We start from the raw sequence: 17,160 nt of genomic DNA on the forward strand, positions 1-17,160 counted from the left end.
CAGAAGCAAGATGACTATTTCAAGCAACCACTCTTTTGTTCCTTGTTTATTTAGATTTTGGAGGGATACTCAAGTACACTGACATAACCAAATCAGCATCTGGTCCTTTCTTTAAATATGTATCTAAGTGCATGAACCCTATTTTAGCACTATCCTTATGCTGATACAGACACTCATGGATATAATTTTAGAAATCTGGGTGGAGAGGCTCATTTGCAGGATAAAGAGAAAAAGGATTAGACCTGACAACAATAGCACTCTGAAACATTCATTTCTTTTAAACAGCAGATTCAGTGCTAGATCAAACATAGTCTCTCCCATATACATGCATTGTGAATACAAATACACATTTTTATTTGGATGTAAAGTTTTAAATCAACACTTATTAATAAAGAAATTGTATTTGTGTTATCTTACTCAAACATAAAGAACAAAATGAAAACAAGCGTAGCAACAGCAGACTTATTTTTTAAAAATCTTTTGGTTTGTTTGCTTTTGGAGAGGAGGAAAATAAGGGAATAGTGTGAGTGAGGGGTGAAGGAGTTTTTGGAAAGCCACCCTCATGTGCTCCTTCCTGCCCACTGGGTTCATGTGACGTTTGGGACAGGAGCCAAGAAGATATGGGACCCTCATTTGCAGTAGGGCAAAACTGTGGGGCTGTTGCTTACAAGACTTGCTAGAAACTAAACCCTATTTATGTACATGGATATGTACCTGTGTACAAACATACGCCTGACAAAGTGTGTGTGTGTGCATGTATGTACCAACCAAAGCTACAGATAGACACACACTGTCTTGTTTTCAAAGCTAAAAGATAACTGGTAGGAATAGCAACAATTACAGGATTTTGCACTATACAGCTGTATGAACATAAAGTTAAATTGTTCTGCCTAAACACATGCTTTCAAAAGAAATGTTTAATTGCACCAAGGTAAATTATATCGCTTTGTATCCCTAGACTCCTGTACGTAACAGTAGGCAGCACTGCCATATCAATGAAGCAGAAAGTCTTTGTATTATTTATAACCCTACTAAAAATGTACTTAATACTCATGTACAATTCCACTGCCATTTAGCAGTAATCTGCATCAGTTCTATGGTAAATTTCACAAACTTTATTACTGTTAAAAACTAATTCAAATCCAAATTGATTCAATAGATAATCCAGAATTTTATTACTGCAATATCTAAAGCAAAAAAATAAACATTGCTAGATTAGTTGAACTGAATTTCTATACTTAATTCTCATATAGGGAAGATACAGGCATTAAAAATTCACATATAAGGTATTAAAAACATGGAATAACAATGTAATGTAAAAATAAAACCCCATATATTAAAAATAAGCAGGTAATAATTTTCAGAAAGAAGTGTTACAAAAACTCATTTGTTGACATCTTTGAAATAAAACTGTCAAAATGAATCCAGAAACATTAAAACACTTGCCAAAGTTGAGACACTACACCTGTTACTTCAAACTAGACTAGAAAGGATTAGAGAACAAAAGCCAAGACATTGGCACTGTATTAACTAGTTGACTTATTAATAAAATAATAAATCATAATGATCTGAGCAAGGCTAAAGGCCGTATGGCTGCCAAAACAATTTCTTAGAAACACAAAATTAATGTGCCTCACCATAAGAAACTAAAAAGGATAGCTTAACAGAGATCTATGAATAGACCAGAAAGTACTTTTTGTGAGAAGCTTTTATCAAAAAACAGTATTTAAGAATTAAATCTAAAATGCACACTTATAAATGTCCTGTTCTTTACCCTCTCAACAGGGATGAAATACAAACAGCATTTTTTCTCCATACAAGCAGTATTTCTATAAACACAGTCTTTTAATCTCAGTATCTCAACACAGACAATAAAATAATCTTAAACAGATTCACCAACACACTACTGTAAGTGGCAAAAAATTCCCCATATGTGCGTGAATACGAACAGAAGTTTCAGATGTCTTACCTGTGCCAGTCTTCGCTTTTCTGAGCTTGTTCTTTTCTCATAATGTGATGTGTAGGTGGGAGCAATCTGTACTGCACCAGCACCACAAGTTCCATACTCTTCCTCACTCTCCTATGCAACAAAACAGATTTAAATTCCTTTATTTATAATCATTATCTGCAAACATACCCTCCATATTATGCATGCAGAATGCATTCAAAATTATCTTGCCACAATCTATTACTGTCATGAAAATACCATCTGTAGTAAGAAAATCAATGTAGCTTTTCAAGACACTGGATTACCAACGTTGTCATTTAAAAGTTTAAATTGTTGAAAATTTTCTTAAAATAGCCTAAAAGATGCCTAAGAAATGGTTCCTTCTCCATATAGAAAATCTTACATGGAAACAAAATTTTGAAGGGGAAAAGCAGCTGCAAAATGCCTAAAACATCTTTTCAAATGAAACTACTTATTTGTCTCTAACCATTGCTGTTGTTCACAAATCTTATGAAACTAAAATTGGACAACTACACTTTCTGAAATACATTGTATTACAAGACTCTCCCACCTCAAATTCTCTGCTAAAAGCAAAGGCTTCAATTGTGATATCAAAGCAATCAACTTTATGAAAACATACATCCTCTTAATGTATCTTTGAAGACCTCTGTTGTTCTATGATAAAATATGCAAACAATAAAGAGATTATTCAGTGGATGCACAGAATGACAGATAGTTGCCAGAGGGCTCGTTATGAAAAATGTATTGTTGAACAAAGGGCTAAGCATATTTCAAAAGTCATTAAAAACACAAATCTCATGTGATTTGGGAAGTATAAGCTTCAAACTGATACAGGAAGGAATGTAAGAAAGTAAAAAGTGTACTACGTACCTTGTGTTTTAACTTACTCTTCACTTCTTTTATTCCTTGCCTTGCCTGGTTTTTTGCCTAGAGAAATAAAAGGACTTAAGTACCTCTGCAAGACACTGGCTGCAGTCATGGAGCATGCTTTATGATGCTGTACCTATTTTACCCTTTTTTTTTAAACATCTAACAATATAAAGAAGAGCAAAAACCTTTATGACAAATTTCATACATGCACTGTCACTTATTTTTTATATTCATGCTTTGTATATTTAAGGATTTTTTCAGTACATGCATGCCAATGCTGTGCAAAACAACATACACAAAAATTCTCCATTACTGCTGGGGCAGGCTAAATATGGTCATATACCTCACTCCTTTATTTGAAATGCTCCTTTAAATTTGAAAATTTGAAAGGGCTTTTTAGCAGTAAAGCATGTTGAAAAAAATGCTAAGAGTTTTAAGATGACTGCTACAGTGTTCCAGTCTGGCAACTTGCAGGGCAACATCAATCTTAAGAGAAATGAAGTGATTTCATATGCAGATGGAGATTTTGCCCAGTGTTGCTGAACAGCATAGTGCTGCTATTTAGGGGAGAATTCTGTATGCATTAAAAGAAGCAGGCAAGGATCAATGTCGCATAGAAAACAGCCAAGAATATTCTTGAATAGAGAAATGACTTATCAATACAGAATACCATGTTCTTACAGTAAAAATATTTGAGAGAGAGAGAAAGAAGGGAGAAGAAGGGAAAAAAAAATAGAAGATGAGGGCATGACACCAAAACCCCTAACCCTAATAAAAGAAAAGGTATCTTTCTTAATGAATACGGGAAAAACTAAAAAAGTTTACAAGATTGTCTTGAAAACAGGACTTTTAAAAATATATTCAAGGGCATAAATATCTGGAAACCACCTATTTTTCTGTGGTTTTCTGTACATGGCAATTCAGAAAAGAAAATAATTTTCTTGAATCAAGAGGTCAGATAACCTTTTCGATCCTCAAATCATACATCCATAAGCTCAGTAACAGCACCATGGGGTGCTATGTAGCACATGCTAACCTGAAAGCCACTTTAAACTTTCCAGCTCAGGCTCACAGCATTTGGATGAATTTTGGAGTGCTTTGTTCTAACTCTGAGCGATGGCACCAAGAGCATTACTCAAAGTTATCAGCCAGTTATGCAACAACTAAGAAATGCATATTTCATTTCTCCAGTAGCAGGCTCCATAAAGGGCAACAACACATGACATTAAGTGGGGTAGAAATACAAATACCAAATACAGATTCTCAAAAATTTACTAGAATTTCCTGGCATATATAGAAGTTTACTTTGAAGAACTTTTACTGTCAAGGACATAATTGTAAAAGTTGAAGGCTGGAAGGAGATCATGTGACCACAGTCTAAGATAGTGCAAATTAAGAAGAATAATTTGCAGTAACCTGTTAATGAACCATTTTTTTAATTATAAATGAGTCCATGTAGGAAGTATATTTAATTTATTTACCTGTTTTTCTCCATGACTGCTGTGTTTTTCAAGAGATGCAAACTTAAAAATTCTGTTTGAAAACTTTACTAAAAATACACTAGCTTAGACTGATTTACTGATTTATTCAGGACTACTTATGCATCCAACTAGTGAAACAATCGGAAAAGCAAAAAGGAAACCAAAAGTCTTTTCCTATCTATTAAAAAAGCAACCTCAAAATACTTCCCACTTCATTTTACACTACTGCAGTTTTACCATACTGCACAATACCATACAGTCTCACATGCTTTATTAGTTAGGCAGTCTTTGAAAACAAGATATTTTAAGATCAAAAGTATAAGTATTAAATCCAGTTAAACATGAGTATTCCAATATCATCTTTAAAAGAGCAGCTGATTTGCTGCACACATTATTGATGCTTTACCACATCTTTTCAATAGTGTAGCACTTAGTGCCAAAATGAAATTGCAGCTGTGGATCAAATAGCTAAATGATATTCAAATAAGCTTCTAGTGTATATTAAAACTGAAACAAAACCAGCACACTAATGCTTTGAAAAAGTCTACTTTTAAGTACAAGCTATCTAGAAGACTCTGAATCAACTCTAAATCCTAGTGGCAGATGAGAAAACAAATGAAGCTTGACACTTTCTAGTGGCTGAAGTGTTTTTCTGCAATACATTTCTAAAATGCCTAGGTTTTTAAGCAATCCAGAAGAATGAGACATTGTAGGAAGCTGCAGTATTTTTATGCATTATTTATCTCAAGTAGATGATCTTACAAATTTATACGCTGTTTTCACAGCTGGAGTGGCTTTGGTCACTGCTGTGTTGATCAGTGCACCGCCTTTCTGAAATACACAAAAAATGCATTTTAGCAACATTGTAACACAAGGCAAACCATAAGACAATGACAAGGAAAAACAAACAGCGTGCTGTAAAGTAATAACAACCTTCCTTTAAAATGGGTAAGAGCAGCCCCAGCCGTGTTTCCTCCCCAACCTGCTCTGCAGCCACACAAGGGTTACAGTACGTCATCCCCACAGCTGACACATTTATCAAAGCATTCTAACAGAATGATGTATTTTCCTTCTTCATTCACTGTTACCGTTTCAAAATCAGTTCAGAAGTTAAGGCTATTTTTCATGTGTTCGTATCATATTTATTATGCAACTAAAAAATACTTTGACCCCACAGAAAGAACTCTCTCATTTAATCATGGAAGAATTCTCTTAATCTAAAATAATATATTTTACTAATCCTGCAGAATAACAAGGTTATACCAAGGGTCTTCTGTGAGCCAAACTGCACAAATCCATATTAACAGAATTGTTATTTACTAGATGTGATAAACTTCATATCAAATTGTACTGTCACACCTAATTCACAGTTATGGAATGTAACATGATACAGAAAGGAGTGAAATCTTTAACTATAGAGGCAGAAAAATCTTATGCATTTTGCCACTTGTATTTTGTATGGGACTTTTTTTTTAATCATTAAGAAGAAAACCCACAAAATTATTGCATATACCATAGACATGTTTATTACAGAAGACACATTTTCCTCACAAATGAACAAACTATTACTGTTACATGGACATAAGAAAAAGGATAAAGACTTAAAGGGCAGCCAGTATCATTACTTAACCAAGTTTATACCTTCACTGTATGCATCCACTGTTGATAAGATCTTGAATTTCCTGAAACAGAAATGGAAAATATAATACAATCAAATATATATTCAATGCTTTAAATGTCTCAACCCTCTTCACTACCTGCATAAAACATGCCCTTGGAGGATTATTTATTAATTTAATTCTTTCCAGATAGATTAGGAATGTAAAGAATATGTGTACTCTAAGAAAGAAACCTAGGAATATCTTATTTCATGTTTTCATTTCCTTTTTAAAAGGTTATCATTTTATCCCACAAAATTTCTAATACCAGCTGAGGTAGAAAGAGAAACTAACACTATGTTAAGGTAACACAGTGCTAGGAGGTCTATAAAGAAAAACATTAACTCAAAGGAGAGAATAAAATATCACTAATTGCATTGAAGCTTAACAATCCCTCTGAACAAACTTTCAAACCCCACAATGACATAGATGCAGAAGGTGCCATCCCAAGGAAAAAGAACAGGAGAGCAGTCTGAGGGTTATGAGATAACTGTATATTCCTGTGCAGGAAATTTTTTTTTAATTATTAACTATATCTGCTTTCTTTCCCAAAGAAATCCTCTAAAGTGAGAGCTACTGGCTTCTGTAGGACCACTGAAGACTATTGTGCCACTAAACCGGCCATGAAGGACAAGGTTAAATTCTACTGGATGAAGAAATGAATACTATTTCCCAAAAGCACTTCAGGTGAACACAAAAAATGGGTCCATAATCCCTGAGAAACTTTTAGAGCACATCAATCACTTCTGTACTCCACTACTGTGAGCTGCTACTGACCCCATACAAGACATTCACTTTGAATGCTGAAGTTTCAGTTTGACCATTTTGAAAGGACCATGCTGATATATCCTTGAAGTTACAGACTTTTAACAGGAGTTCTCAAAACTTCTTAAGCTTTGCTTACTGAAGCCTGGGTAGAATTATTACCTTGACTAGTAGAAAGCCAAATCATTCTTCTAGAACATGTCTGAGAACTAACTGGATCATTGTAAAAGGCATTCCAAAGTTTCTCAATCAGGTGAAAAAAATGAGTTGTTTATACTCATATCAGGCACCTTCACATATTCCACTAAACTTTCCAGACAGCCACGCTCTCGGGAATGATGGCTCAAGTGAAAACAACACTTGCTTAGAGAGGAGAGAACCTGATGGCCATTATGATCCTATCTACTAAATACATCAAAATAAGCAAAAACAACTCATTTCTCACTTATTTGAACTGGCTCCCTAGACCTGTTCTAGAAGGAAACACACAAATAACATGTAATAAAGTGACATTTAACCAGTGCTAGTGTGTTACAGAAACTGCATGAAGCATAAGTACTTTCTTTACCATGACATTTCATAACTTCAATTACTATTCATACACCATCTGGATTGTGCTTTTGTTAACAGTGACTCTTTCCACATTTGAGCTGTCTCTGTCACAGCCTGACTTAAACAATAGAAACAGTAAATGAGATCACAGCAAATGATCAAGTTAAATAGTCATCTAGTTGTGTAGAGAGACTTCAGAGAAGGCAATCAAGAAAACTGATAAATACTCATCTACAGATACAGCCATGTTAACATTGCATACCCTCAGTTACATCTGAACTTCTTGAAACCCTGGCAAGATAACATTGAGTCCTTAAAATAAATTATTATTACAAGGTACTTTCAAGTGTTTTCACTTTTTCTGGAGTAAAATTCATGTCATTAGAAATTACTTGAATTAATATATTCTCCAAGAAATCCAAGTGCTAAGGCAATCCATCACTGTATTCTTGTACTGAACGTTACTTAAAACTCTTGGGAACTAATAATCCCATAGAATAACACGTGTAAGGGAAAATAAAACTTTTAAGTACAAGTGCAAACTGTCATGAAGATAGCTGACAAATTTATTTTCAAATGTAGACACAGAAACGGGTTTTGTTTCTTTTGGGGAAAAAACCATTTAAAAAAATAAATTGAAGTTTTAATTTTCCATTTCCAGTTTAATTTTTTTTCTGGTTTAGTTACACTTGCATATGGGGGAAATGCCAATTTAAAAAGAGATTACTGAAAGAATCACTTTCCATTTGATTCAAGTAGTTTTTAAATTACACTCTCCACAGCTAAAAATGTGTTCACCTGTCCTTTTAACAGCTTGTAGCTCACACTAACTTTCTGTGACTTTTCTGAAATCTTTCACCTTTTTTTTTAAAACTTTGGGCTTCCTGATCAAGTTGATGGGAGTTAACTCTGCAAAGAGATCTTACTTCTACCCCATTAGCATCACAAAATGTCACCTTCCATTGCATCCATATTGTCTGCCCTGCACTTCATAGCAATAATGAGGCAGCAGTTATGTAAATACTGAATATGTGCCCTGAGCAATTTGTCCACAGCCTGGCAACATTCAGCTTGCCTGACGTGAAAAGTACACAGGCAGTGCAATCTACCCAAGAGCTGATAGCAAAGCTGCACAGTCCCTGCAGAGCAGAGCCAGGTGAGACATGGTTCACAGGCTGCCAGAGCACAGCCAAGAAACAAGCCTTATCTAACTCCTATTGCAGTTTTATTGCAGCCTCCTGACCCCTAACCACAGCCAGCAAACGAGCTCTGAATACTGACATCATCTATCTGAATAATGGATGCTCAATGCCTCAAATCTGTTTACAGAGCAGCATAAGTTACTCTAAAAAGGCAGGAAAGAAGTAAATCTCTGTATAACTAACAACACTTTAATCAAGTAAAAAAACTCATAAATTATGGGCTAGATCCTAACACAAGACACAGAGGGCAGGAGAAGGCAGCGAAAATCTTGAACAAAAGCAATTATGTACTCTGAGTATAAAAAAGGTATTTTGCAAAGGGTACAGATGGCTCTGCACCACTCAACAGCTTCTCTGTGGGTGCCAAATTCTGTCTTCTACGTGTGCCCATTCAAAGGTAGTCTTGCAAAGGAAGCTGCCATATGCAACTCTGTGGATTTGCTCAAATCACATAACCTCCATCCACTGAGGAAGCTTCTACACCACCTTCAAGACTGACCATAAAATAGTATTTGTGGTGTCATGAATATTTTGATACCATCTATTGTATCTGTGCTCATTTTGTCTGGAGTAGGGTGAGCAGCTGTGTGGTGCTTGGTTGCCAGCTGGGGTTAAGAAACAACACCTCAAATAATAGCAGACCTGTACTAAATGTTTAACAGGAACCCATTCAACAATCCTGTTATGATCAGGACTGGATTCAGCATGCAGTCTTCCATATGGGTTAGTTCATGTGAACAGTGCTGTAACAATTGTCAGGGAACACAACTAAGGCAAACAACATGAGGAATAATACTTTTGATTAATAAGGAAGACAAACGTCCATGCCCCTTCTCAAATCAGACATAAAAGTTTAAAAAAGTTTCCCTTTTTTAGAGGAACACATTTTCTGAAGAACTTAAATTTCTCAGCATTCAGGAAATCACTCTGATTTTTACACTGCAGAAATAATTAGATATGAAAAAAGATGTTTATGGAAAACAACTATCTAGAAGTTAAACAGCACAAATATCCAAATTATTTTAAAAATAGTTTACCTGGAATGTAGCAGATTATATAAACATGCTGTTAATAATGTAAACACTATACTGATATCCCCACCTATGCTGAAATCTAAGTATAATTTTACTGGATTAAACAAACAAATCTTCATTTAGGATACTGACTTAGACACATAGTGTGTGTCCCAGCAGTGATTTGTTAAAGGCTAAAACCTTTCCAAGAATGAATGGAAACAGTGAAGCAGTAACAAGATTAACAACTTCTAAAATTTACAGGACATCATGAGGACATCATGTTGAACAGTTCCCAAGGAAGAAGTGTCAATGAGTACACACAAATTAATTCTGTACCTCCACAAAAGCCTCCTGCTGTGATTTCTTCTTCAAAAACATCAGAGAATCCTCTTCCTGCATTTAATTTTGATAGTCGACCATCAATAAACTAGAGGTGAAAAAAAAAAGGGTCACACTTGGTTGTCTTTTCTACCGCTTTACAGTGTTATAGTTTTAATGTCTTCCTTACAATGAATATGTATATTCAAGACAACATATGGCTTAAGGATAATAAGGCTTTTAGATGGACTTTGCAAGAGCAGTTGGAACCATGAACAGCAGGTATATAAAGTATTTTATACAGATCACTTATCTATATTTTCTGTATTTTAATGGAATGAAAAGAAATTATTTCCTTACAAATGGTAAATTTGGATTTGTAAACACAACCATATCAAGGTCACTGAGACAATCTCAGATGTTCTGTTGTGAAATTGTAAGTTACTTCATATCATCAACAGAACATAAACAAAACTCCCTATGGCATACCTTTCTGGGTGGGCACCAATAGATGTGAAGCAGAACTTGCTGTACACAAAAAGTCCCTTTAGAAAAACTGGAAATATTTCTCAACACCCCGGTCAAAGAAAAAATAGATGATGGTATGATGTCCACTCGAGGTCTGTTTCAAACACATTGTGTTCTACATGAAAAGTGGCCCTACAGAGACAGTAAGTGAGGGGAAATGGTAGCAGGTCCATCCAAGGAACAGCAGAGGAAGGCTGTGGGTAGCTCCAGACATGGTGGCAGCAGAAGGTTGGATTTGATGGGCAGAGGTCAAGCTGACTTGAAGGGCATTTCACTTAACTGAACAGGAGTGTGACACAAAGTGCCAAAACAAAGCGAGGCATAATGCCAAGGCAGGCCCCTGAGAGCCTCTGCACCTGACTGAGCACAGTTCAGGGTTGACACTACTGTGTTTTTAAGTTATAATACACTTCTCTGTCCTTTGGGGTCTCCTTAAGCACTGCCCCTTATTTAAGTGCATTTACAGAGCACACTGCAACACTTGTCCTTATGCAGAGGTTACAGCTGCATGACACACGGATTTGCATCTACACACAAGTTATATACAAAGACTGAAAATGATCCAAATAATAATTCAAAATTATATAAGTAATAAACCTCTCTGAAGGGAATTATTAGGCTTCAAGGAAGTACAACAAGCACAGAGGTTTAAAATTCTTTCAAGAAGTAACCCCTCCCTTTTTGTTTTGAAAAGGCTGAATCAAGTTTGACAGATAAAGTGAGAAAGCATTTATCCAACTATACGCAGTTCATCTGCTAGCAAGAATTATGAGTTATTCGCTGGTACTAAACAGTACAGAGAAATTAACCAGAATTAATTATTTGGCTCCATCATTTTTTACCACAGATTATCCAAACAGTGTCAGTGACAATCTGATGCTTGTCAATGAACACACTAGTGACATGAAAAAACTACTTTCTCAGAGTACAAAAATTCCAGCAGTACCAATAAGGCAAACACAAAGATAATTTCTCTCTCTTCCTTGTCTAAATTCTTTCTTATTTTTTCATTTTACTCTAAGTTGGCTCTTTTCCAAATAGGTTGGTTCATGGTCAGACCAGTGTGGGATCACTGGATTATTTCACAGTAAGAAAAAGATAAAAGCACCTTTAGTTACTGCTGTGAAAACCACCCCCCTAACAAAGATTCCTACTGCCCCCCCAGCCTTTGAACTCTAACACGTTATCTCTCTGGGGAAAGTTATGAATTGATTCCATACTATAAACTACTGTAAGATTTATGGACATACTCATCATTTGGTAAAATCCTATCAACGGAAGATTGAGACACTGACTGAATTTGAGTATTTAATGTAAATACTGACAAAGAGAACTGTTAGGAAAAAGATATTGAAGACATTATTTAAAGGAAATTATAAGTGTCAGTAGTGGTAGTAGCAGTTTCTACTTTTGAGTAATTTACTGTTAATGGTTGCCCTTAGACTGCTACCTGAGAAGAACAGCATGTGGAATTACACACAAAATTTATGGTTTTCTCCTTCCATTTTTCAGACCCACACTCTCTTGAAAAATCTGAGCCTGCTGTTTCAAGAAATGTATTCACTTAGAGATCCAGAGAGCTCTTGAGTGGCTACTGCTTCCAATGAAAAACTAGTAATTCCAGTGTTACTCTTGGATTTTAATGTGACTAAAGACACAACTACCATAATCCTTAAAAAATACTGAATTCTAAAACAGAAATAGAGACCACATCTGTTTTAGAATATTTTCTTGCACAGCCACTCATTTAGGAAGGAGCAAAAATTCCAAGTCAATTTATGCATTATTAAAACCAAAAAGTTTTCAGAAGCAAAGAAAACATCATGAATTATTTTCACAAAATAACACCTCAATAACTTGCAAGAAGAGAGCTCAACTCAAAGCTTGTCAAAGAAATTTGAATAATTTTCAAAGGCTTATGATTTTTCAAGTCCTCATCCTGCATTCATTATTTATTTTTTTAACTAACACTTTCCAACATTTTAGGAACAAGTCCCAGTAAATTCTGCAGATTACATTACTGATACAATTACTGTATTTAAGGAGCTTAAACTATTTAAGGAGATAGTCTGGCATTAGACTTCATGTTTGTTCTAAAAATAAATTCATATTTCCCCCTAGACACTCATCAAAACTATTTTTTGCAGCTTGAAATAAAGATTAGTTACCTTCCATGCTACCCTAATTAAAAGAGAGCCCTGTTAAGGCTCAGAAAAAGCTAAAAACCCGATAGTATAGACAGTACAACTATCAAAGATGTGGAAAAAAAAGTGAGAAAAGTAGTAACATAGATATACAGTTTAAGAGAACAAACATCTCATCTGAACAGAAATTGTCACATGCAGCATATTTAATCAGGAAATAAGAATATTTAATGAAATAAATAATAGTTATTTTCTTTTTAAGAAAAATGTTGCTTATACAATTAAATATCATAATAGTTTAAGAACAATGATAACCAGAGTTTTAACGTTAAATCCATTCAATCTAAAAGGTGGCTTTAGAAAACTAAAGCCAGCAAACTGCAGCAAATTAAACTTCACACATCCCTATATCTGTGATCCATTTCAGCATATTTATCATAAATTACTTCTACAAATTCCTGGAAAAATGTATGTTTTTCACAAACAGTTTGGTGCATTGTCTTTCAGAAAAATACAAACAGCTCCTTCAACTTCCAAAATACATGAAGTCATCAACATTATGTAGAAACTAATTCCTTGATCTCTAAGTCCAAGAGAATGGTTGTAGGCTAAAAGATAATCTAGACATTGTCCCTGCCAAAAATATCCTTTCTCAATTCTCAGTAAAGACTAAGATGTGGAATAAGGGAAATAAAGTAAGATACAGAAATTAACATTATAATACCTGAGAAATAAACTCATGTAAAAAAACCTCTAGATTCAACTCTGGTACACAATGGCAAGAAAATCAGCATATATGTCTGGAAGTTAATCTAATTTTATGAATCCATCCAGGTGAAGGTGACCACAGTTGAAGTGAATAATAATATCACCAATACTTAAAACCCAAAATTTTTTATAAGTGCTGGTTTGCCCTTAACAATTTAATGAGGCTTACAATTAGATTTTGGGTGAGAAAAATGGTAAATGAGCAAATGAGAGATATATGAGTTATCAAAACACTGATTCTCACAGATTCTTTGACTATTTATTTCCTAGATAAAGGAAATGCAATTTATCTATAACACAGAAAAGATTCTTGCATTTCAAAATATTAGCTGGAATAAAAGCAGAGTACCTGAACAGTCCACCTGAACTTCAGGTTGGATGAGGACTGGGAGAAGGAGGAGATAAGAGCTTGTACTGACAGGAAATGTGTCAGGCTGAGCTGTGGCCATGGTAAAGGTTAAGTGCTGGGACTCATCCTGTTTACAGGTTAATTAATGATTTTGGTACGAAAGATTGGCATATGCTAATACATTTGGGGATACCACTAAACAGAAAGCACATCAAAATGCAATACAAAGTAAAAACAGATGATGTTGGAGATGAAAATAATCTGAATGGGAGTAACACAAAGAATTAATCCCACAATATTTTTCTGACAGAGATTTCCTGGAACTTTGGTGAAAATATAACTTCTAAACTTAAAAGAATGGGTAAACTGGAGGAATTAACAAGTTTTAATGTAGGAGAGAGATGATTAAAAGCACAGAGGAAGGATTTTACAAAATGGCACAAATAAAGCTCACTTGTCAGTTACAGCAAAATGGGTGTATTTAAACAACCAACTCTCTGCTTGGTCTAGATTTAAGGCTGCCTCTAAGATCAATTTTCTGCTTAAAAGACTTTCCAGAACAGAATAAATACAGTCTGGTCTCTCTGAAATACAAACAACTTTGAAATCAGCAAATTTGTCAGTGGGAAAAACTGGAGTAGACGCAGCTGGGCTGAGGATTAGCTGAAAAAGTACAACTAACCTTTGCAACAAAAACTAGAGGCATGAAAAGAACCTACTACTACTACTAAATCCCATACATCATCAAAATTGTTACTATTTCCTAATCCTCTAAAATATATTATTTCCTTTGGTTGAAATAAAATTCAAACAAACTATAAACTGATTCTTTTTAATTGAACACTTTAAAATGTAATAGTTAAGTACAGAGCCATGCTGACAAGCCCATTCATTTCAGTGCAATAAAACCTATTTCTAGATCTTGTTTTAGTACTAGCAGTGGCACAACACTAGAAACTCTGCTTGTAAGCACCTTTCTGTTAAGAAAGTTTCATGCGCCTTATCTCACCAAGATACACAAAAGGGAAACAGCACTTCAATCCATTACTTCTTTCTGTTTCAGCCCAATCAACCATACTTCAAAAGGTTTCAGACTTCTTATTTCTTAATTTATATTTTTATTTACAATTTTTATTCTGTTAACACACACCACAGTAAAATTAAAGGAGTCCAGTTCTATGATCAGATTTTCACAAGATTTCTATAAAGTATCATCCCCATCTTTACTTTATACACTATCCTCTGATTAACACCAAATGCTTTTTGAAAATTGGAAGATTGTACATGTAATGCACTTCCCTTATCTATAACGGTAGAATATCCTCAAGGAAGTCCCCCAGATTATTTAAACATGAACTCTCATGTATCAATCATTCCAGGTATTTGCAAGCAAATATATACTTTCATGAATCTTCTGATTTCATTCAGAGTTTCCTTGATTTTCCTAAAAATCTAGTAATAAGTTTAACACCCTTTTGATGCAATGGGGTCATCTGATGAAAAGAGAGAAAAAAAGAGTTACAGAATAAAATCAAAGAACAGAAATAATTTCAAAGTCTGTAATCAAACTATAACTGAGCTGTAGAATACTGTTCAGGCCACCCCTATGGCTCAGGCTTGTAACGTTTTCTGTGTGCACACTTCAAAGAGCCTTGCAAAAAACCCTGCAAGTGCAGGATGACTCCAGTTTTTAAATAAAAAGCCACTGAAGTCTAATTTAAGTAAGTGCTATGTTGTTTAAGCTCTTTGGTCCTGATCCAAGAGAGCTGAAAATGAAGTTCAACCATCAAGCTGGGAGATCCATGATTCTTGTTTAGATGGGTTGCTGACTGGCTCTCAAGAGATGCTGCACTGGCTCTGCACCCTGGGGTTATTTTTTGTTTAGTTTCACCACTGCTCTTTTTAACTCTAAGTGAAGATACAACAAAATTGGTATGACTGTACAAAAAGTACTTGTACTTATATTTCACGCCAGAAATTCATAACCTGACAGAAAGAAAAATGCATTAAAATACAGATATGTTTTAACAGAAAAACATTAAACATGGGTCATTTACCCTCTCATACCTGTTTAAACAGTTGAAGATTAACAGCAGTTTCCAGGAACTGCTTAGTTGTACTGGAACGATGCTTCACAAAACTATTCTCACAGAAAGTTATAGGCTCTCCCTGAAAAATGGAAATAGAAAAAGTCAGATTATGAGTATACATACATGCTGATTTATATAAAATTCTCCATCACAAATGTATCTATTTTTTAATAGTTGATACATACAAATATTCCCTTTCAAGCAGTCTTGATTAATGTGCATACAATTAAACAAACGTAGACAACAACAAAAAACCCCCAAATCCTCATATAATATTTAAATAGCTCTCAAAATACACATTGCAATTGAACATCAGGTGTATGAAGCCAGTCTACAAAATACACATTGCAAGGGGAAAGTAAAGTGGTTTACATTTGCTTCATGTTACCTTTACAGCATGCTCTTAATTAAAGATTCCAAGTAAGTGATTCAAATTTTGAGGTCCAGTGCTTCAAATAATTTACTAAGTATTATTATTCAGTATTTTCAGTAAACCAGCAATACTGTAATCCAGTCCAAAAATATGTCTCTGCACCTAATTAATTTTGTATTTACTTACCAAAACATGAAAAGATTGATAAACATACTGCTGAGTTAAAAGGAAGTTACTGAAGCACACATCTATTTTATTTTTTCACAAAACAAAAGCTACAAAATTTTTGACACATGGTTAAAAAACATTTTCAACTTAGTGCAACAAAATGTATTTTACCACATGGGAAAAGTGCACAGCCTGTAGACACCAAAAAGCCGGCACCAAAACACTTCAATGATGAAAGAAGATTTACAAGTATTCATTGAAAAGTCAGTGCTTGTTGAATAAAAACTGTTACTGAAAACAACACTCATTTAAAAATAAGGGATAAACAAGCTAATTCATTCCTATGTTATTTCCTGATTTCATTTAAAAATCTTTATATTCAGTGTGCACAGATCACTGGACATTCCTGAGGATCATTCCCTTCATTTTGTTATTCTTGTCAATACTTTGTGATAAATGCTTGAAGTTGTTTGGCATAACTGAATAAATAATAAGAAACATTAAGAAGTTTGTGTGGTAATGAATGTACACAAATGGATTTCACCAAAAAGCCAAAGGGCTTCTCACCTAAGTTTACAAAATCAAAATTACTAAGTTAGACACAATTACCAAAGATGTCAAAGACAGAAAACCTGGACTCCAACAAAATGCAACACCTAAATCTACTACAGAAAATTTTACCGCCCAAAAACTACATCTACAGTGGAGTCCCACAACAGAACAAAAGATATCTCAGCCACTCAAAAGAAGAAAGATCAAAGACAGCTGTTATACCAATCTTTACAGCAGCTCCAAGTGACAGCCACTTTAAAGACAGATTTGTTCATGCCCACAATCACCACAGCTTTGTCTTCCTAACCCCATTTAACTCTAATGGCACATGTCACTTCACGCATTTCCCCATCATTC

The 17,160-nt window shown here is 34.7% G+C and overlaps 1 protein-coding gene across 3 annotated transcripts in view; it reads right to left on the reverse strand.

The window, feature by feature from the left end:
- Positions 1-17,160, reverse strand: part of DENND1B (DENN domain containing 1B) — a 153,258-nt gene that overhangs the window by 20,257 nt on the left and 115,841 nt on the right. For all 3 annotated transcript variants that reach the window (XM_071564691.1, XM_071564690.1, XM_071564693.1), the window contains 6 exons: positions 15,688-15,789; positions 9,850-9,940; positions 5,962-6,002; positions 5,083-5,151; positions 2,840-2,896; positions 1,970-2,080 (listed from right to left, as the gene is read on the reverse strand). In XM_071564691.1, coding sequence (XP_071420792.1) covers positions 1,970-2,080; positions 2,840-2,896; positions 5,083-5,151; positions 5,962-6,002; positions 9,850-9,940; positions 15,688-15,789 — 471 coding nt within the window. The remainder of the gene's footprint in view (positions 1-1,969; positions 2,081-2,839; positions 2,897-5,082; positions 5,152-5,961; positions 6,003-9,849; positions 9,941-15,687; positions 15,790-17,160) is intronic.

Source organism: Pithys albifrons, chromosome 10 (genome assembly GCF_047495875.1).
Source record: "Pithys albifrons albifrons isolate INPA30051 chromosome 10, PitAlb_v1, whole genome shotgun sequence".
Classification (NCBI taxonomy): domain Eukaryota; kingdom Metazoa; phylum Chordata; class Aves; order Passeriformes; family Thamnophilidae; genus Pithys; species Pithys albifrons.